We start from the raw sequence: 22,112 nt of genomic DNA, 5'->3' as shown, positions 1-22,112 counted from the left end.
CCATTGATTATTTCACTAAGTGGGTGGAAGCCGAGCCGGTCGCCCGGATCACCGAGCAAAAGATGCGGGATTTCGTCTGGAAGTCAATAATTTGCAGATTCGGACTCCCCCGCATCCTCATATTAGATAACGGCCGCCAGTTCGACAACGTTCGATTCAGGGAGTTCTGCTCCGAGCTTGGCATCGACCACCGCTTCACCTCGGTCGCGCATCCTCAGACAAATGGAGAAACCGAGGTAATGAATCGAACTATTTTGCAGGGGCTTAAAGCCAGGCTCGACCAGTCCAAGGGACAGTGGGTCGAGGATCTATACAACGTCCTGTGGGCTTATCGGACCACGTTCCGTATACTCACCGGCGAGACTCCCTTCAATTTGACATATGGAACAGAAGCCGTCATCCCGTTGGAGATCGGACTCCCTTTTCCGAGGGTCGAGCATTATGACGCCGGCTCCAGCTCTTCGCAGCTCAGAAACAACCTGGACCTAATCGAGGAGACAAGGGAAGCCGCCCGAGTCCGCATGGCGAGATACCAACAAAAGACGGCATAATACTACAATGCCAGGGTCAAAGTTAAATCTTTCAAAACGGGGGATCTCGTCCTCAGAAGGGCCGAAGCTTCTCGGCCAACCGAGCAAGGAAAGTTGGCTCCGAACTGGGAAGGACCCTACCGGATCGCGCGCGTCCAGCGGCCCGGGGCATACAGATTGGAGTCTCTTGAGGGGACCCCCATTCCACGAAGCTGGAGCTCTGAAAATCTCCGGGTGTACTACCAGTAGGACCCCGAGGGGTCCTCTGATCGGAACATAAATCTCGCCTTCTCCATAATTTCTGCAATCATTTAACCAGTGTTCCTCCTAATGACTACATATTTCATGATTCTTAGACGACCTGGCCCGGCTCGTGCATACGACCTCGCGCGGACATTAACACCGGGCGCCTTGGCCAGAAGTCTGGAGTGCATTATGTCGAGCTCGGTCTCGATCTCCCTCAAATACCTCGGCTAAGGCCGGGATGCCTCGAGGTCGACAGTGCGTCCCCAGACCCCTCGACCTTGGGAAGCGTCGCAGGTCGATAGAGCGTGCCCAGACCCCTCGATCTCGCGTACGATTCCTCGACTAAGGTTGGGATGCCCCGAGTATCGACAGTGCGTGCCCAGACCCCTCGACACTTTGGAAAGACGGGGTAGTACCTTCGCGGTCCTCTGTGGCGCTCAGCACCAACAACGGGGTAGTACCTTCGCGGCCCCCCGTAGCGCCTCCTCGACCAAGGTCGGGATGCCCCGAGTGTCGACAGTGCATGCCCAGACCCCTCGACACTTCGGAAAGACGGGATAGTACCTTCGCGGCCCTCCGTGGCGCTCAGCACCAACAACGGGGTAGTACCTTCGCGGCCCCCCGTAGCGCCTCCTCGACCAAGGTCGGGATGCCCCGAGTGTCGACAGTGCATGCCCAGACCCCTCGACACTTCGGAAAGACGGGATAGTACCTTCGCGGCCCTCCGTGGCGCTCAGCACCAACAACGGGGTAGTACCTTCGCGGCCCCCCGTAGCGCCTCCTCGACCAAGGTCGGGATGCCCCGAGTGTCGACAGTGCATGCCCAGACCCCTCGACACTTCGGGAAGACGGGGTAGTACCTTCGCGGTCCTCCGTGGCGCTCAGCACCAACAACGGGGTAGTACCTTCGCGGCCCCCTGTAGCGCCTCCTCGACCAAGGTCGGGATGCCCCGAGTGTCGACAGTGCGTGCCTAGACCCCTCGACACTTCGGAAAGACGGGGTAGTACCTTCGCGGCCCTCCGTGGCGCTCAACACCAACAATGGGGTAGTACTTTCGCGGCTCCCCGTAGCGCCTCCTCGACTAAGGTCGGGATGCCCCGAGTGTCGACAGTGCGAGCCCAGCTCCCTCGACCTCGGGATGACGGGGTAGTACCTTCGCGGCTCCCTCGACCTCGGGATGACGGGGTAGTACCTTCGCGGCCCCCCGAAACGTTCGTGATCGACAACGGTGCTCCCGAAAGGTCCGCGGATGATAAAGCGACGCCCACAAATCAATGGGTTATTCCTCCTAATGCGCCGGCGTCCCCAAGGAGCGGACCCCGAGCAGAAGAGCGCCCTCAAAAATTAGCCGAGCAAAACTGCCAACCTCGGCACGGGACGCTCGACTTTGACACTACAAAAGGTACATTTTAATCAAAGGTTACATTATTTCATTCGTTCCTGCACCTATTAAGTGCTTAAATAAAGCCCCGACTAGCGCCAGGGCGTTCAGCCGGGCCGATTGTCGCCTGGCCTCACCTGCCCCGCATGCACTGCTCGACGCCGAACCTTAGCTCGGTTTATACCGGCAGCTCGGCGAAACCCTATCCCGAGCTTGGGACCCTTATCGGACCCGTTTAAGTCGGAGAAGTCCTACAATCCGCCTTGGCCACTAGAGGTCCGAGCTCGCGGAGTACGAATAAAACTTGAGTCAGGCTAGTGACCTTTGGTCCAGGGCTCGAGAAGGCTTGATGAGCCCGGGTATATCTTTTGGACCTGGACATCGCAATATCGCTGGTCGAAGGTCCGAGCAGCGGGAACTTAGGACCCGAGCTCAAAGACTTGGCAAATATGCCGAGCCTAAACCTAAGTCTAACCACGCAACGGATGCAGTCGAGGCTGCAGAGCCCGTCTATAAAGTGAATTCGATCGAAGAAATTTACATTTATTAAGGAACAAAACTTGGATCAATCATAGAAAAGTATACTCATTTAAAAGAAAAGACCGAGGGCCAAGTACAAAATCGAGGCTTGGCCGTATAATAACGTGAAGGCCATCCTTTACACAAATGATAAAAAGATACAAAAAATGACCGAGTCCTATGGCTCGGCCCTATCGTCTTCGGCGGCTTCGGGGGCAGCTGGTTCCTCCGCGGCCAAAGCCTCGGCATGGCCGTCTTCGGCGGCCTTAGGAGCAGCCTCGGGCGCTCCCGCTGAACCCTCCTCGGTAGCGGACCCAGTCTCCTCGGTGGCCTCGTTGACCGCCGGAGTACTTGCCTCGAACTCGACCCCCGCGCTCCCGGTTGAAGCAGGTCGAGGTTGAAGTCGGGGAGGAACCGCCGTAGCTGATCGCGGAATTCATTGAAGCCTTGGGTGAGCCCGTTCACCCCCTCCTCCTCGAGCAGGTCGCGGAACTCTTCCGATTCATGAAACAGTTCGACAGCGTTTCGGGCCTGCTCCCTGGCCTCCTCCCGAGCCTCGTGTTGCTCGGCCTTCTGCTCCAAATTCCTCATTTCCTGCTCACAGACTGTGAGTAGTGATTGAGCTTCGAACACAGAAGCGCCTCGTCGGATCGTGTGGCACCATCATGAGCCCACGACGCGAGGACGCTTCGAAAAACGAAAAGGTACCCTAATGATGAAACGTTTCGGGAAAGAGGAGACGCCGCCCATTAGAAGCGTCTTGAAGCGCGCGATAATTCAAAATTTTCCTAACCCGCATTAACCCAATTAAAACTACTTCCCACGCTCGAGCTTGTGATCGGCTCGAACTCGGAAGTCGGGGGGTAGTATTGGGGGAAAAACATAAGGCATCCTGGAGCGAAAGGCGCCGACCAGGAAGCTCCCGACCAGGAAACGCCGACCAAGAAGCGCCGACCAGGAAGCGCCCGACCGGAGAGCGCCGACCGGAGAGCGCCGACCAGAAGCGTCCGACCTGATGACGCTCGGACTAGAATGCGCCCAGCTTGGCAACTGGCTCGGCTCGGCACCCGACCAGGTGCCGAATTCCGAAATGCCTTGTCCAAATATTCGACCCCGGCCTAACTCCTTAAGGAAGTCTGACTCCAGATACGCAACCTCACTGTATCCTGCCACTGTCGTCAAACTATTATTGCGCATGGCCTCTGCAGGCCTCCAGCACACTCAACCATTAAATGGGCATGGTTCATGATGATCTCTGGTTCACTCAACAATTAAAGCGTATGGCTTCTGTCGTCTACGGACATTGAGCCTCTTACGGCAAACCTACTTGACAACTGATGATAGCATGATTCAACGATGACTCGAGAGCTTCGACCTAATCTCCAACAGTAACAGCGTTGACTCACACGATCGGGCATTAATTTTCACTCCATACCAGATTGTACGACAGGCCGTTTGCCCCGTCACATCACAGTTAACCCAGCTCCCTCTATAAAAAGGGGACTCTCCATTTTAGGGGGGAAGCAAAAAAACCCAGACTCTCTACTATTGTCTTCATTCTCACACTTGCCCCCTCTGACTTAAGCATCGGAGGGCCGGCGCCGGAAATTCCGGCCACCGGCTTCTTGTAGGTCTTCCGGAGGACGCCACGCGTCGACGGACCGCCGCCGATTCTCACCGGAGCTCCCCCTTCCTGGCCTAGCGGTCGCCTCCGGGTCCAATTTCCAGCAACAATACTCATCTCGAATTCTCCTTGCATTAATTTAGCAAACTCTTTGCAAAGATTATCATTAGTGGCACCAAAGATTATGTCATCTACATATATTTGTACTACTAGCAAATTTTTGTCTTTTCTTTTGAGAAAGTGTTTTATCTACATTTTCTCTACTGAAATCATTATTTAGCAGAAATTTGCTTAATTGATCATACCAAGACCTATGTGCTTGTTTCAATCTATATAATGCCTTATGTAATCTAAACATATGATTTGGCAATTCATGATTCTCAAAATCCGGCGATGGCTCTACATATACTTATTCCTCTATATAACCATTTAAGAAGGCACTTTTTACATCCATTTGATACAATTTGAAATCCATGAAGCATGCAAAAGCTAGAAGTAATCTAATAGCTTCTAATCTGGCTACGGGAGCAAATGTTTTTTCAAAATCTATTCCTTCTTCTTGATTGTATCCCTTAGCTACAAATCTAGCTTTATTTCTTATAACTACCCCATTTTCATCTAATTTATTTCTAAAGATCCATTTTGTTCCAATTACAGAATTATGCTTTGGTCTCTCAGTTAATGTCCATACATTGCTTCTTTTGAATTGATTTAATTCTTCTTGCATAGCATTTATCCAATTTACGTCTTTTTCAGTTTCTTCATAATTCTTAGGTTCTATTTGTGAAACAAAAGCAAGTAGTCATTTATATTTCTAAGAGAAGATCGAGTTCTTACCCCTTGAGATGGATCACCAATGATTAAGTCTTTAGGATGCCCATGTGCGTACCTCCATCCCTTTTGCAGGTCTTGAGAGTGTGATGGTACATGATCATCTTCTTTATCTTGATTTGGTACGTCATTGAGATTCAATTTTTCGAACTCAAAAATTCCTGCATCATCATCAGAAGTATTTTCTCTCCTAGGAGACTCGCTATCAGACTCATCAAAAATGATATGAATTGACTCTTCAACTACGAATATTCTTTTGTTGAATACTCTGTATGCCCTGCTAGATGTAGAGTATCCTAAAAAGATACCTTCATCTGACTTGGCATCAAATTTACTTAGATCCTCCTTGCCATTGTTTAAAATGAAACATCGACATTCAAATACTCTAAGATATTTAGCAGTTGGCTTCCTATTCTTCCAAAGTTCATAAGGAGTTTTCTTGGTTATAGGTCTTATTAAAACATGATTTAAAATATGGCAAGCAGTACTTACAGCTTCAGCCCAAAAGTACTTTGGAAGATTTGACTCACACAACATCGTGCGTGCCATCTCTGCCAGGTCCTATTTTTTCTTTCAACAACTCCATTTTGTTGAGGCATTCTAAGTGCTGAAAATTGATGGGAGATACCATTTTCATTACAAAATTCTTCAAAGTGTTGATTTTCAAATTCATTTCCATGATCACTTCGAATTGCAATTAAGGTGAGCTTCTTTTCAGTTATGATATTTTTATAATATTTCAAGAATGCTGAAAATGCTTCACTCTTATGTGCAAGAAATGAAATCAATGTGTATCTTGAGAAATCATCTACTATGACTAGTCTATACTTTTTTCCTCGTAGACTTGCAGTTCTAGTAGGCCCAAATAGATCCATGTGTATGAGTTCAAAGGGCCTAGTGGTTGATACTATATTCTTTGATTTGAAAGATGATTTTGTTTGCTTTTCCAATGAGCATGGTCCACAGATTGTCTTTTTCAAAAATTAATTTCGGCACATCTTTTATTAGATCCTTCTTGACTAATTTTGATATTAAGTCCATACTAGCATGTCCTAGTCTACGGTGCCAAAGCCAACTTGTTTCACTTTTTCTTTCTTCATTAGTAATTAAGCATAATCCATTTTTCTTGCCTAAATTATGAAGATCTACCATATAAATATTTTCATGCCTATGTTCCATAAGTACAATGCTATTATCTTTTAGATTTGTAATTATGCATATTGAAGCTTCAAATGTGACTTTAAGACCTTTATCATAAAATTGACTTATGCTAAGCAAGTTATGTTTCAGACCATCAACTAATAAAACATTTTCTATAAATGTGGATGGAGTAATATAGATTTTACCCTTTCCAATGATAAGTCCTTTTCCATTGTCTCTATAGGTTACCACCCCACTCTCCTTAGATTCCAAAGTGACATTGTTCTATGTCACCTGTCATGTGTCTTGAACAGCCGCTATCTAGATACCATCGTTTATCCCTCTTATTAGCTGTAAGACACTCCTGCAATCAAAGTCAAGAATGTGCTTTAGGTACCCAAACCATGTTGGGTCCTTTAAGGTTAGTACTTGATGTTCTTTTTGGAACCCAAATTTTTTTGGACTTTAGCTTACTTTTATCACTCAATTTGTTATAGCTAGCCTTTCTAAGATTGCATTCATATGCTTTGTGTTCTACTTTATTGCAGCAATGACAAGTTATATTTTCAGTTTTGGCTTTCACAAATATGTTCTTTAGGTATTTTTGCTTCCTATTTGTTTTATATCCCAAACCAGCCTTATCATATACAGCTTTTTGACTATCAAGAATCATATTTAATTTAGTTGAACTAAGTGTAAATTTGTCCACTAAGGATTTGTATTTTTCTGCATCTTCTTTTAGCTTGATATTTTCAGCAATTAGATTCTTGGTTTCATTTGTGAACCTCCTACTTAATGTTTCATAGTTATTAGATAGTTTCAGCTTATCTTTGATAAGAGATTGATTTTCATCTTTTAGAACTTTATTTTTATGAATTAGTTTCTTGTGTTCTTTCATCATTTCTAAAAATGTATCATGTAACTCTTCTATCGAAAAATCACATTCAAGTTCAGAATTTACCTCATCGTTATTGGCCATGTAGCAGATTTGAGCCGTCTCTTGTTGATCTTCCTCTTCCGAACTTGACTCTTCGCTTTCACTCCATTCAGCCATGAGGTTCCTCTTTTTAAGTTTTCTTGCTATCTATTTCAATTTCGGGCAATCTATCTTGAAGTACCCGGGCTTGTTACACTCATAGCATATTGGCACTTCTTTTTTCTTTTCTTTTTCTTTTCCCTTTTTCGGGCTTGAGCTACCTCTTACGAAAGGTTTTCTTTTATGGAATTTCTTTTTACCTTTCATGAATTTTCTGAATTTTCTTGCAAGCATTGCCATTCCTTCTTCATCATATTCCTCCTCATCATCGGACTCCTCTGATGCAGTTTCCTGCTTTGGAGCTGTGGATTTCAAGGCAATGGTCTTCCTTTTCTTAACCTCCTCTTCTGAGTTTTGTTTCATAGTCAGCTCATAGGTCATGAGTGATCCTAGAAGTTCTTCCAATTGCAGTGTATTGAGATCCTTTGCTTCTTGTATTGCAGTTACTTTGGCCTTCCAAACTCTTGGTAGAGACCTGGGAATTTTTCGCACAAGTTCAGAGTTAGCATAAGACTTTCTCAAACTCTTTAGTCCATTTATGATTTCAGTGAATCGAGTGAACATTTCAGTTATGGACTCAGTGGATTTCATTTTAAACAATTCATACTTATGTACTAATATATTTATTTTTGACTCTTTGACTTGATTAGTTTCTTCATGTGTGACTTCTAGTTTATCCCAAATTTCTTTAACGGAGCGGCATGTGAATATTCTATTAAATTCACTTATATCTAGTGAGCAGTAAAGTACATTAATTGCTTTAGCATTTAATTGTGCAAGTCTTCTATCACTCTCATTCCAATCCATTTCAGGCTCAGAAATGATTGTGCCCTCTATACTAACTGTGGGTGTGTGTGGCCCCCTAGTTACGATGTTCCACATGTCATAGTCTAGTGCTTGAATGAATATCCTCATCCTAGCTTTTCAATAAGTATAATTAGTATCATTAAACAAGGGTGGTCTATTTGTGGATTGTCCCTCGCTAATAGAACATCCTACTTGGGTTGTCATGATTTTTGATTCTTGATCGTAATATCAACAAATACTATGAGAGCACCTTGCTCTGATACCACTTGTTGCCCAAGGTGACAAGCCAATAGGGGGGTGAATTGGTTTTTGTTAATTTTCGATCCCTTAATTATGTTAATTGATGAGTAAGTGATTTAGAACAATACACAATACAAACAACAAGAAGTATAGTGGTTCGGTGCTCTCCTATGCACCTACGTCTACTCCCCAAGCGATCCCTTGGGAATTTACTATAATCTCGCGGATTACAGTTGGATTGTTTTCCGGGTTCACAATCCAAAAACCTTTACACTTGGTTTTTCGGGATCACCAAAAACCTATATTGGTTTTTGCGGGCTTACTAACAAACTTTCATCGTTGGTTTTACGGGCTCACCAACAAACCTTACAAGATTTTAAGAAGAAAAAGAAGGTTGAAACTTCTAGATGAGCAGATATAACAAATGTAAGCTACAAAAAAGAGTTAGAATATAGTTATCGCTTTGATATGGTTCTTCTCTTCTTTGTCAAGGAATGCTCCACTCTTCAAGGGTTGGTGGAGCTCTTAATGCCTCTTTTTGATCTGCTCAACCACTTCTTTTTGACTCTTGAATGAATCACCTCGATGAAGAAAATTAGGGCTTTTGTCTTTCTTGGGTAAGTTTTGATATTTTGCAAAAGGATGATTTGCTCTGATGAATAGTGTCATTATAAATACTTTTCCACATGTTAGGTTACTCCCTATTGGTTAGATTTGAAAAACTATCCGTTACTAGCCGTTGGGAGGTCAAAAAGTACTTCTACATAACTAGCCGTTATGCTTCTGCCCGTGCTGGGGTCGATCCAAACTTTTCTGGGGTTGACTCAAACCACTGTTCATCAGACTTGGGGTCGACTCAACTTCCAGTGGGGTCGACCCAACTTTCACTGGGGTCGACTCCTGCTACAGTGGGGTCGACCCTCTCAGGGATCACAGAACCTTGTATTTCAGCTGTTTTTCACTGGGGTCGACTCAACTCTTTTTGGGGTCGACTCAAGTTCAATTGGGGTCGACCCTCTCAGGGATTTCAGAGACAGTTTTGAACGACATAGCCTTGGGGTCGACTTATGTTCAGTTGGGGTCGACTCAAGCATTCCTGGGGTCGGCTCCATCTGGGGTCGGCCCTCAGTAAATTTCAGAGACTTGTTTTCTTGAGGCTTGAAGCTGGGGTCGACTCAAGCATACTTAGGGTCGACTCCACTACTGTTCATCTGTGCCATTTTCGCAGAGGTGTGCCTGATGGTTTCATGATGTGCCAGGGTCGACTTTACCTTTGTTGGGGTCGACTCATTGCACACTTTGCTGCATCTTAAGGTTAGACTCATCCATACAATCAATGAAATATACTTCAAGCAATTTTGAATGTATGCCATGGTAGTGTTACATACTCTTAACAATAAAAATTACTATTTTGCCCTTAAGAGTACGTTTCACTTGAAACTTTGCTGAATTAGAATTTAGAATTCACTATTCCTTTTCTATCACAAATTTTATCTAATTATTAATCATTGAAAAACATCTTGATCTCATTCTTCTAATGTATCGAGAGTGTCGAACTCAGTAATGATGTATCATGTTAACTTGTAGTATTTAATTAGATATTTCCTCAATGGTTGTGTTAATCATCAAAATAACACTATCATCCTCAGACTCTAGCCTCGTTGGCTACGAAGTTGGCCGGTCGTGAAGGCGATCCTGGCTCGTCAAGTTCTTGCTCCTGCTAATCCACAAACCATCTGATCATAGGATTATCGTCATCATCAACGAAAGATTTATGGATTGGATCTGCATACTTAAGCTCCAGTTCCTTCTGAATGCACTCTAACCTCAACCTTAGATTGTACTGGAAGACCGGTTGCGCTCACAGCTACTCGAGGAGACCGTCTGGAAGAGGATTCGGTTAGCTGCTGCTTAAGATTTTTTGCGGACAATCTAAAATAAATCTACCATTCAATTGTAAAAATATTGATTTAAAATAGATATAAGATAGTACCATATTAGTAACCATCTAATGCTAGGTGAATGTCCTCCTGATGGGTGGCATACTTGGATTCATAGTTGTCTTACTCACGACAGTCGTCCGCTGTCCTAAGTTGTTGCTACCCTCTCTAAATAATTTGATATATGGAAAAATTCGTGTTGTACTATGTTAATAATAGAAGACACCGGTTAATTTACATATGCCACTTAAGTTAAGTTACCTCTTTTAGACATAGGGCCGTGACTTCTGAATCAGACTCCATCTTGTAAATGACATTATGCAGAGTTGTCAAAAGTTCATCATTCATACCAATTCTAGTTACATTGTACTAGAACCGGAGGTAACTTAAGAGATCGTCTTAGTAAAATTATATAAGTATAGGAGCGGTCTAATTTTTAATGTTCTTGCTTATCTGCTAGATGTAAGTCTTTACCCATTTGGTAGTCCCACCGCCGCTTAATGATGTTGATGTACTTCTGGGCATGGGTTGGATCTGCCTCATTGATCTGAGTCTTTGCCCTCTCCATTATGTGATATAGGAAGCCCATCTCGGGGTACCTCTCGCTATCTATGATCCGAAGCACGTTATATAATAGTGGCCCGTTGCCAAATGCCTCGCCAAGTCTTCGATCCTGCTTCCTTCAGTGCTATGCCGGGCATATCTACTTTTCTGCCACTTGGGACTGATAAACATCTGACGTAGAGTTACTTTATTTTCAAAAAGACTATCAAGTGCAACGTAATTGGTAGCAAAGCATGTGACTCCTAGTCTTAAAATCTCTTTCCTGCAAACCTCCTCATTAGTAAAAGATCCCAAGTATGGTTGTAAATATACCTGGTGATGCTTTGGACTGTCTTCACCGTATGCTGCACCTTACGGATCTTCGCAATGTCCATCAACATGAGGTCGATACAATGTGCAGCACATGGGGTCGAGAAAATGTGGCCGCCACTCCATCAAGATTCCTTCGCCGGCCTCCCTCTCCTTCCTCTCCTGCTCACTCTCTTTTCCTCTTTTTTCTTCTCCTTCTCCGCCTTCAGCAATGGTTTTCATTTGTTACCGAAACCGTCTTGGTGAGCTGCTGGGACAGCTTGGAATGGTTGGAACCGCTCGGTTCGGGATGGTTCCACCGACCCTGCATGCTACTATAATAGGTTTGATATTTTCAAAGATATGTTGGCTACCGATCCATACTTTGGTAGTATTCTTAAAAAGGTGCTAGCTCAATCGCGTGATGGCTTCTTGTTTAAAGGGACTCGCCTATGTATTCCGGATTGCTAAGACATAAAATCCTACAAGAGTTGCATGGAGAGGGCCACTTTTGTTGAAACAAGATATATCAACTTGTATCCATGCAATATTATTGTCCCAAGCTAAGGAGGGATGTAGAGAGATATGTTGAATGATGCCATTTGTGCCAAGTGTCTAAAGGGATAGCAACGGATGCAACATACATACCATTGCCAGTGTTAGATGCACCATGGACTCACATCAGTATGAACTTCATCTTGGGGCTCCTAAGGACTCAGCATCGCTTTGACTCAGTCTTTGTGCTGGTAGATCTTTTTCCAAGATGGCTCATTTCATTGCATATAGGAAGATAATGGATGCATCTTTCATTGCAGGACTATTTTTTCAAGAGGTGGTAGGGCTCTAGGGAGTTCCGATATCGATCATCTCAAATGGGGACCCAAAGTTTGTGTCACATTTTTGGAGGAGCATATGGCAAAGACTTGGGAACCACAGTCTGCTGTGCCGATACTAGGCACTGGCTCGGTTGTCCGACGGTACTGGTCGGTACGGGCCCATATCGTGCCGTGCCGGGCCTGTATCGACACAGTAGAGGAGGCGGGGGAGAGGGCGAATGGGAGATAGGAAAAAAGAGAGAGAAAAGGCGGAGAAAGGGAGGCTGGCGCCCGGGCAAGGTTCACTTAAAAATGCAAAATTTTTTAGTGGCCGGACCCTGATTCAAATGAAACCGGGGAACGACTGTGGCCTCCGACGACCCTTTGCCGGCCTCCCTCTCCCTCTCTCTCCCTCCCCCGCTCGCTCTCTCTTTTCCTCTCTTTTCTTCTCCTTCTCCCCCTCCGACAACGGTTTCGTTTTCGTTGCCAGACCCGTTTCGGACCGCTGCTAGGACGACTTGGTATGATCGGAACAATCTGGTTTGGACTATTCGCCGACCCTGCTTGGAATGACTTTCATTTAGCAATGCTTACCACCCATAGACTTATGGGCACACTGAGGTAGGGAACACTTAGGGAAACATACTGCGAACTTTGGTTGGTAAGAATCCGAGATAGTGGGATCAGATGCTTGCCCAAGCAGAGTTTGCATTGAATAGATCCATCATAGATCAATAAGTTTCAGTTCTTTTTCGATTGTGTATGGTTGGAACCCAATATGTGCTTTGGACTTGGCACCAATCACATAACCTGGTCAAGCTAGCTTGCAAGGTGAAGATATGGTGCAAAAGCTTCACGATATACATGCTTAGATGCATGGGAAGTTTGAAGAATCAAATAGACGTAGCATGTGGATGAGCGTAAACACATAGTGATATTCGAGGATGGTGACTATGTATGAGCTATCATTACTAGGGACCACCCACCATCTGGAGAATAGGGAAAACTCGCTCTTGGTAAGGTTGGACCTTGTGAGATTATAGAGAAGATCAGTGATAATGCCTACCGCCTGAAGCTACCGAGTTATATTTACACCCATGATATCTGCAATGTTAGGCATCTCATGCTATATCGTGGTGATACATCTAATGAAGAATTGAATTCGAGGGTGAATTTTCTCCAACCTGGGGAGCATAATGCAGCATAGGGTGCAACCAATAGGTACTATAACCAACTAGATCGTGCCAAGCATCAGATTAGCCAGTGAATTCACGAGCGAAGGCTGCAGTAAGCAAATATTTGATTTATTTCCATCCTATTAGCGAGCATGTGAATGAATAAGATTTAGAAGTTTTTGGTAGATTATTTTTATAAATTTTTCATTAGAAACATTATCAAATTTTAGCCAGGTTTTCATATTTGTAGTAGAAGAATTCTAGTATATTTTCTAGTTGTCGAATTCTATTTCGAGTATCACAAATAGAATAATTCTAGTATATTTTCTAGTTGTCTAGTTCTATTTCGAGTATCATTCTGTATCAGGTTTAATGCCCCAATTAGGATGAGGGCATCATGTCCTATAATTATGCATATAATTCATTGTAAGGGGCAGTCTTTAAGATATTAATAAAATTCTTTTCAAGAGAATTTTTTTCACCAAGTGAAGGATTCCTAAATCGAGTTTTTTTCTATTTATGTATTGATCTTCGAAGCATAACCTCATTGATCTAATTGCTCTTTCTTCCTTTTTTCGCTGCATCAATTAGAGTATGAGGTAAAGAAGACTAAAAAACATGAAAATAGGAAAAATAGTTGGACTTGATGAAATCCCTTATTTGGAAGTGTTTATGTGATGTGGGAGTAACTTTGATTGAATAATTTGTTTAGTAAGATTTTTAAAAAATATGATGATGTCTGATAAATGGAGGAAGAGTACTATAATGCCAATTTATCAGAATAAAGGTAATATGCAAAATTGTTCTAACTATCATAGTATTAAACTCATGAGCTATACTATAAAACTTTGGAAGAAGGGGATTGAGCGTAGATTTAGGTGTGACAGAAAAATATCATACAATCAATTTGAAGAGAATGTTATCCATAAAATTGAAACTAGTTAAATAAAGTGGAGAAGTACAATTGGGGTATTATGTGATCATAAGATACTCGTTAAATTGAAGGAAAATTTTTTTAGGACAACTATATGACAGGTAATGCTTTATCGTGCATTATGTTGGAAAATTAGAAAATGTGTATAAGATGTATGTGACCGAAATGAGAATGTTAAGATAGATATATGGTAATACAATAAAAGATAGAATAAGAACTGATGTCATTCGTAAAAGGCAAAGGTAGAAAATGATTTGGTATATTATAAGAGGGTAAAGGTAGAAAATCTCATGGGATGAAGTAGTAAGGAAAGACCTGATATCCTTACATCTTTCAGAAAGCTTGTGCTTCATGGCTAACTCCACCCTGACCACAATGATCACCAAATTCATCAAGACTCAACCTATCATCATCATCATTGCTGGCATCACAAGTTGATCTAAGCAAAGGGATTCTAATGGCTTGGGTGTCTCATTGTCGATCCCATTGGATCAACTAGCACTTTACCCTTCAACTTGGATTTCTTGCTGCTCTACTCGATCCCAGCTTTGACTTCCTTGACCTATTGACTTGGCATACCTCCTTTGCTAGCCTCAGTGCCCTATTTAGCCTTGGAGGCTTGCATGCCCTGAACTAAACATCCTATGATCAAATTGTTAATCAGAATCCCCAGTCCACCTGCTACGAGATCCATTTTCCCTCTAATCCTTTGTGCCCTACTCTAAATAGGAGATAAGTGAAAGGCTTACCCATCAGTCCCGATCTTGCACCCTTGATTCTCATGCTATTGTTTTAGATGGTCAGGTAGGATCTCTTGGCTTGTCCAGCATTGGTAGGTCCCGTGCTTCTTGATCTGCAACGTAGCATGGCACATGGTTATCCTTTTCGTGGATAGAATCCTCGTTGAATAGGTTATCTTGCTTAGGATCTTTTCCCTCATTCACAAACTTGAGCCTTAGCCTCATACTTTAGTGGACAAAAACTAGATCTTGCAATCTCCTTGAGGTAGGTAATTGTCTTTCTATATGGACTATGATAAATGTATTCCGGTTGTCCATGCATCCACTTGATGAGATTGTTTGTGAGAGGACCCAAATAACAATCTTTCTCAAGTTTGGTGTACATGTGCCTCATTGGACTTGCCACTCCGTTTCAATCATATAAGACCACTATATAAGCACTCAAGTCCTTAGCTGAACGTAGATAATAAAGTAGAAACAAATTTTTTGCTAATCATGCCTGGTGACATTTTAGATATTGATTTCTATGCTCCTTGGTCTCCAAAGTTTCCCTCTCTCTCTCAAAAAACTCTCCTGCCCGGTCAACATAGACTTCCCATTAGCAGTCGTCTAATTTCAATAAGCTAATACAATGCGCAAGTACACCATTAGTCATAGTCGTCTACTCTTTATTGCCTCGCTTATAGCATTTGCAACCAAGTTTTTGCCATCTTCTAGCTATACACCGCATTTCTCATATCAATCTCAAGCTCCTTATCTTATGGTTATACTGTTACAAAAGATTTAGGGAGCAGACTACATAAGAAATATTAGGACAGTATTAATAAATTGTAAATACCATCCACAAATTATTCAATGAAGGATAAATGAGGGTTACAAGCCAATTGCAATACCTCTCCATTTGAGTGTCTTATCTGTCCTCAATGATGCACAAATATAGTGTTTCCCTTTTCCAATATTTGTGTCATATAGCTGTGTATTATTTGATTGCTGGGGAATGGTGGGTCCAGTGAGGCATGAACCAAATCTGGAAAAGACTGCCATTCAGATTCCTTTAGAGATCATCTTGTCAAGCAGATGCAAGTGTAACTGGAGCACATTTGCCTTAATCCTTGTGAAACGGCAAAATCGCCTAACCTTATAGAGACTGCGGGATCTAGTTTTTGTCCACTATAATGTGAGACTATGGCTAAATATGTGAGTGAGAGGAAAGAGCCTAATATGGGCAGCCTCTCACTTATCTCCTATTCAGTGAGGGACGTAGGGGACTGATGAGCATGATGGGTCAAGCAGTAGGAAGTCTAAGGATTCTAAGAATCAATTTGTTCACAGGATGTTTGGTTCAAGGCATAACATGCTATCCTCCAAGTACAAGTAAGGTGTTGATATTAGCAGGGGAGTTAGGGCAATTCAATAGATGGAGGCTGGGTGGGCCTCGAGAGGGAGTCAGAGAGGTGGGATTGAGCAAATTTGCAAGAAGTCCAAGTGGAAGGGGAAGGTATCAGTTGATCTAATCAGGCCAGTTGACAAAGTGCCAGTCAAGGACAATAGTAGTGAGATGACTGAGCCATCAAGTCCTGGTTTGCCTAGATCTTGGATACCAACAATGATGATAATGATAGCTTGAATGATGATGGATTTGGTGATCATGGCGGTCAAAGTGGAGTTTGTGATGAGGGACAAAGGATCAGTCCATTCATTGGCGTGACAGAGTTCACTCATGCCACACAGGACCAAGACTGTGGAACTAGGCCCAGACTAGATGTGAGGGTAACGAGTGGCTGGCATATAGGAGGTGGGCCAAAATTGTTGCATGATGCGGTACACTATCCATGGATATTCTGGATCATTTTAAGAAGTTGAGGATAACTGAGGAATACACCGACATCGAGAACACCCGGAGTTTATGGTGTAGATGGATCAGGAAGATCGGATGGGTAGGTTGGAGTCCAAGCAAGTCAAGTCATCATCATCAACCAGAGCAGGATCTGTTGATGCATCAAATAGTCAGAATGCTTGTTATGGTCATTCCTTTCTACATATCTTTAAGGGTATACTTCTATATAGGACCCACCTTTACACGGATAAGCTCTAGAGTCACTGTATGGTGCCACCTCTTATTACTCTAAGCTGGGATGACCGGTTTTTGGCTGAAGTATTATCAAAAGGGTCATCTCGGACAATATGAGATGTGTATGAGTAGCAAGAATGGGCTCAACTGGCATTGTTTTCAATGACCTATTTATGAACATGAAGCAGTTCCATATGAGTGCCATAGACATTCCATGTTAGATTAGCAGTGAGTTTGAAACATGTAAGTTAAACTCATGAATTTATTTTATGTAACATTGAAATATAGTTTATTAGGCTTTATTCAGTTAATTATATTTTCATTTTTGACATCTTTTCAATAATGAAGGCTAGCCATGATATAGACACCATTCTAGTTTAGCATGTACCTTAATAGCTAAAGTTGTTAATAAGGTTTGTTGAAGATTATTTTTGAAATTTTTGAGAAAATAAATACAAAAGGAAACTAGATAAAGATTATTACATGGCTTTTGATCCTAAATAGAGTCAATTTACCATAAATACATTAATATTTGAACTCCAAATACATTTAAAAATAAATAAAATAATAAAATGACTAAGATAAATTAAAAAATTAGAAAATATAAAGAAGGGCATCCCAAGGAAGCACCGAGACATCCGACTAGGATAGCTGCCAGGAAGGGATGGGTTGGGATGCATCTCCTTTCACAGGGAAACCGGGGCACTCTCATCGGATTTGAATCGTTCAAATATACCCATTAATGAATGGAAGAAGGATTCACAAGACTAACTTCAACTTGTTAGAATAAGGTTTTCTGGTTTTGGTTTTGGACTTGAACCTATGGTTTAAATAACCACTATCGTAACATTATGACGGTCATTATTATGGTCCGGCACCTCTTTGTGTGACAGCTAATAGTGCAACAGCATTTTGTATATGGCCATCACTATAACTTCTAATTGTTGCCGTGTTTTTTGTAATATTATCATAGAATGCCCATAGGCAGTTTCATTCATCTTATGAAAATTGAGCCAACTCATCAGCCTATGTGAACTGCTGAAACTCCATGGGAAATCAAAACCAGTGAAATGTTTAGATATTGGTTGAGCACAAGTGCATGCAAACCCAGCTAATCAGTGTGCAAATCAGTTCCCTTCTTGGAGGGCATGTGTGAGCATGTAATGACTGCCCACTATTTCATGGATCTGATTGATCTCATGGATATCATACCAATCTGCTTTTGACTTAATATCTCAACATGAAAAAAATGCTATATTAGTTTTATATCTTAATCGACTTAATACATATACAGAAATACTAATTTTAATTGGTGAACAATGATTTTGCCAGGTAATGCTGTTATTTTGCTTTTATTATCCAATTTTCTTTCGAAGATTGACTAATAACAGTTGTCATTACTTAAATAACCAGAAAATACTAAAGATAGGTGGTCTTCAAACTTTGTAGCCAAATAAAAATCAGTTATATCATTAGAATGGCTGATGCCAGTTTTGAATGCAGGTTGGTATCTTGCTTTATCTGATGACTGGTAAATAGTCTCACTTGAATGGGCATTGGCTGAATTAAAATTGATAAGAACTTGTGTTGCACCAGTGGGAGTCAAACATCAAATAGATTGTTATCTCATGCTCAAAATGAGATTCTTGAGATCAGAAACAAAATCAACGACAGCAGTAAAATTTCTTGTTGTCTGTACACGTAAGTGCAGTAAGCTTGTTACTCCTGGGTTTAGTTCCATGTTGCCTTGCATTCTGTTTCTGCAAGTCATGCTCATGTGAAATATTTTGTGACTATCCAATTGCTCACATGCATGAAGAACAAATTCCGAATACATGTGAATGTGCATGCCTATGCGAGCATGTATTTTGTGCCTGTATGCCTTGATCAACCTGGTTTCCTTGACCGCGTAACTATGCATCATGTCAGACGGTAGATGTAAGGGTTTTCTTTTGATGAGTAACGGCATAGAAAAATCAGCTTATGTTAATGGGGCTGTGGTATTTTTCCTTCTGATTCACACAGTTATTTCTTGCAAAGTTTAATCATAATACACATCCTTGGGACATTGACAGGTTCTGGATGGCCGAATGCTAAAGATATGGACTGATCGAGCTACAGAGATTGTGCAACATGGTTGGTTATGGCGGTACACCCTATTAGGTGTGACTATTGATAGTGTGATTGTTTCTTTGGATGGCCGTCGAGCTACAGTGGAGGCAACAATTCAGGAAGCAGCCCAACTGACGGACAATGCTCACCCAGAGAACAATGATTCCTACAGCACTACCTACACCACCAGGTATGAGATGGCCTGTTCCAAGTCTAGCTGGAAGATAACAGAAGGAGCGGTCCTCAAGTCATAGACGACACTGTTTCCTCTCTGATTGATGTAAATAATAACGTATGTTCCAGAGAAGCATCATTTCTAATTTTTTTTCTCTGGAGTTTCTTGGAGTTTGGGGGACTGCAATCATCCATCATTTTTTGGATTTTTTAAGGACATTTATCATGCAGTGTAGGTGAAAAATTACTGACTTGTAGATTGATTTAATGGTTTTGAAGGTTCAGATGTCTGTCTGCGGAACATCGAAGTTGTCACCTGACAGACAACAGATCCTGATAACTATGTGTTCGGAAGTTATTTATCCTGTTAGCCACGTCAGTAACTGTGAGGGCATGTGCCTGACACAGCTTCGTCCATCACTGACCAGACCAAATAAGGGCCATAGGAATAACATTCTTGAAATTCTTCAAGGATTAGTTGAATTTTTTTTTCAACACAATGATTTAGAGGAACTGAGACAATATAGAACAGCTGAGGGCATGTTTTGCATCATTGTTGTCTCTGTTTCGGTTTCTCTACACATTAGAGGAATATTACCTGGGGATGGAGATTTATGTTGAAGGTAGCATTTGTGGAACCTTATGCTTTTTCTTATTTGAATCTTCATTTTTTTCGAAAGCAAATAAAATCATTACTTTTTAATTTTGTTTTTTGGTTTTTTGAGGAAAAAAAAGCAAAATCAAGGTCAAAATAAGTACTTTACATCTTTGATTCGTTGATAAATAATTTAAGGAATACTAACAAAGATTAATATTACGACTGTTGGTTGTTGTATAGTTGCTTGTTTTTCTTTGTTGCCTTTCACATGCTTGTTTTTAGGTTTCGCATAGAACAGTTTGATTTGGCCGGTACTGTATCGTGCTAATCATGAACTGTGATAGTTTGTGGTCTTGATCTTTGGACTGGAATGATATTTACTAGGATATACAATTTTGAAACTGCTAGATTTTGAACAGTTCGGTCCTATAAGGGCTTTATACCGGTTTGAGAAAATAGCTAGATTTTTTCTATTACATCCTAATAGTTAGAAATCGAGAAAATATGAAAAAAAATTGTTCAAATTTTGCATTTGGCCTGTTTTCATGATATATCATAGATTTTAAATCAAAACAATGTCATAACTTGTTTAATTTTTTGATTCCATTTTTTTATATTAATATATTTTTTGATAAAAATTAAAAAGAAAATAAAAAAGATGTTAGATTTCAAAAATTAGTAACATGTTATTTGCAATCCTATTTTGACAACAATTTGATTATTTTTTAGCTCCTTAATTGCTTCTCGAATAAAAGTTAAAGTAATTCTCAAATTAGTTAAGTTGTTAGCATTTAATATGGCCTGAAAATGTATATAGTACCTCTTATTAGAGGCTACGTTAATTGAAACTAGAATTTAATATTTTAGATTTTTTTATATTAGGTATTATTTTTAATAAAAATTCTATAGCATGTAAAGGTACTTCAGATAGATTTTTTTGGAGTGTCTCAATAGTTAAGCAATTTATACATATTTATGTGAATAAAAAAATATAAGAATATTAATAAATGAAAATTTATGTAAATTTAGAATATGCAAGTATAGTTTAAAAGTAATTTTTGAGATAACTAGCACTTTTAATTTTTAAAATTTTCTATTTTAAGTAATTTTAAATTAAAAATTAGAATTAATACATGAAAATCATGGATATTTTATAAGTGCATAATGATAATTAATGCAACTATTTTTTGGGGTTAATGATAAGTGGTTTTAAAAATTTTAAGATTAATTAGTTAGCAATAGCCATAAAGCAGGAAAGGTAAGCCACAGAATATTGGGTTACAACATGGTAAGGTAGTAAGTGGCCATCATCATTGGTGGTATTGGAGGTGCAAATAGTGTTTCTTTATTTGGAAGGGGTGGGTCACCAACACCAAGTTAGTAGGTATTTTGATGTTATGGTCTAGAAGAAATGTCCCAAAGAGGTCTATCAACTTTTCAGATAGGTTCAAGACTTCATGGAAGGGAAGATGAGATCTCTACAAAAATAGGTCGAGTTGGATATGTGGTTAACAAGGCCACCATCCTATCACTTAAAGGATCTAGCATTTGATGAGTTGTCTGACCCAGCTAACATGAAGAAAGCCCAAATTCAAGCTGCCGTCCGGGCTAGTAGGGAGGAGCAGTGAGGGATGGATAAGGTCGCAAGACACAAAGCTCCATTTGGACCATTACAGTATGAAGAGGGTTACAGTTTAGGGTCTGCTATGCCAAGTTAGGGTTTGAGGAGAATCCAATTAGTTGGAGTTCCATGTGTCAGCTAAATAACATCCAAATTCTGGGCCTTCAATGGTAGGCAAGGGAAGAAAGAGCAGGGATGTGTCAAGATCAGGGGCAACTACATTAGATCTGAGTCCACATGCCTTCCCGAGTAGCGACACATATATCAATAGAGAATTTATAGCATGTTAAAGGAGGATAAGATGGATTTATGGAGGGCTACTGGAAAGTGATTCTACTTTAGCCACATCCTGGCATTATTGCTTACTGCATTTTCTGATCTTTGAGGGTATTGGCAAGCTTCAAAGAGTGAAATAGATAGTGGAGATATGCCAAGCCATTGCAAGATTAATATATAATCACAAATAGGTGTTGGCACTAATGAGGAAGTAAACTTGGGGAGATATGCTGAGGGCGACAACTACCCATTATGCCACACGCTATATTCCCTTTAGCAGCTTGATCAAGAAGGAGGTAGGGCTCGAGCCATGTTTCTTAACAAGGAGTGGATTAGGAGCAAATATGCCTTTGATTGCACAGAGGTGTGTGGAGGAGATAGTTTCTTCTATGAGATCTGTCTATTGAAAGAATCTCGGAGGTGAGAGTGAGGGTGAGGGGATCAAGGGA

General features: G+C 41.4%; 1 protein-coding gene across 3 annotated transcripts in view; it reads left to right on the top strand.

Annotated features, from left to right (window-relative positions):
* ARC6 (Chaperone DnaJ-domain superfamily protein) overlaps positions 1-19,547 on the top strand; it is a 51,844-nt gene extending 32,297 nt beyond the window's left edge. For 2 of the 3 annotated variants that reach the window (XR_016396613.1, XR_015969265.2), the window contains 2 exons: positions 18,386-18,583; positions 18,958-19,099. Coding sequence is in view for 1 of the 3 variants with exons in the window: in XM_039117008.3 (XP_038972936.2) it covers positions 18,958-19,248 (291 nt within the window). In the remaining 2 variants the exon portion in view is untranslated. Of the gene's footprint in view, positions 1-18,385; positions 18,584-18,957 lie in introns of all 3 variants that reach the window. The other variant, XM_039117008.3, reaches the window with a different exon arrangement.
* The last annotated feature ends 2,565 nt before the right edge of the window (positions 19,548-22,112 follow it).

This window comes from Phoenix dactylifera, chromosome 10 (genome assembly GCF_051530095.1).
Source record: "Phoenix dactylifera cultivar Ajwa chromosome 10, Ajwa_hap1_PhDact_Kaust_v1.1, whole genome shotgun sequence".
Taxonomy (NCBI): domain Eukaryota; kingdom Viridiplantae; phylum Streptophyta; class Magnoliopsida; order Arecales; family Arecaceae; genus Phoenix; species Phoenix dactylifera.
Note: the sequence above shows the minus strand (reverse complement) of the source record. Positions and strands in the feature narration are given on the sequence as shown.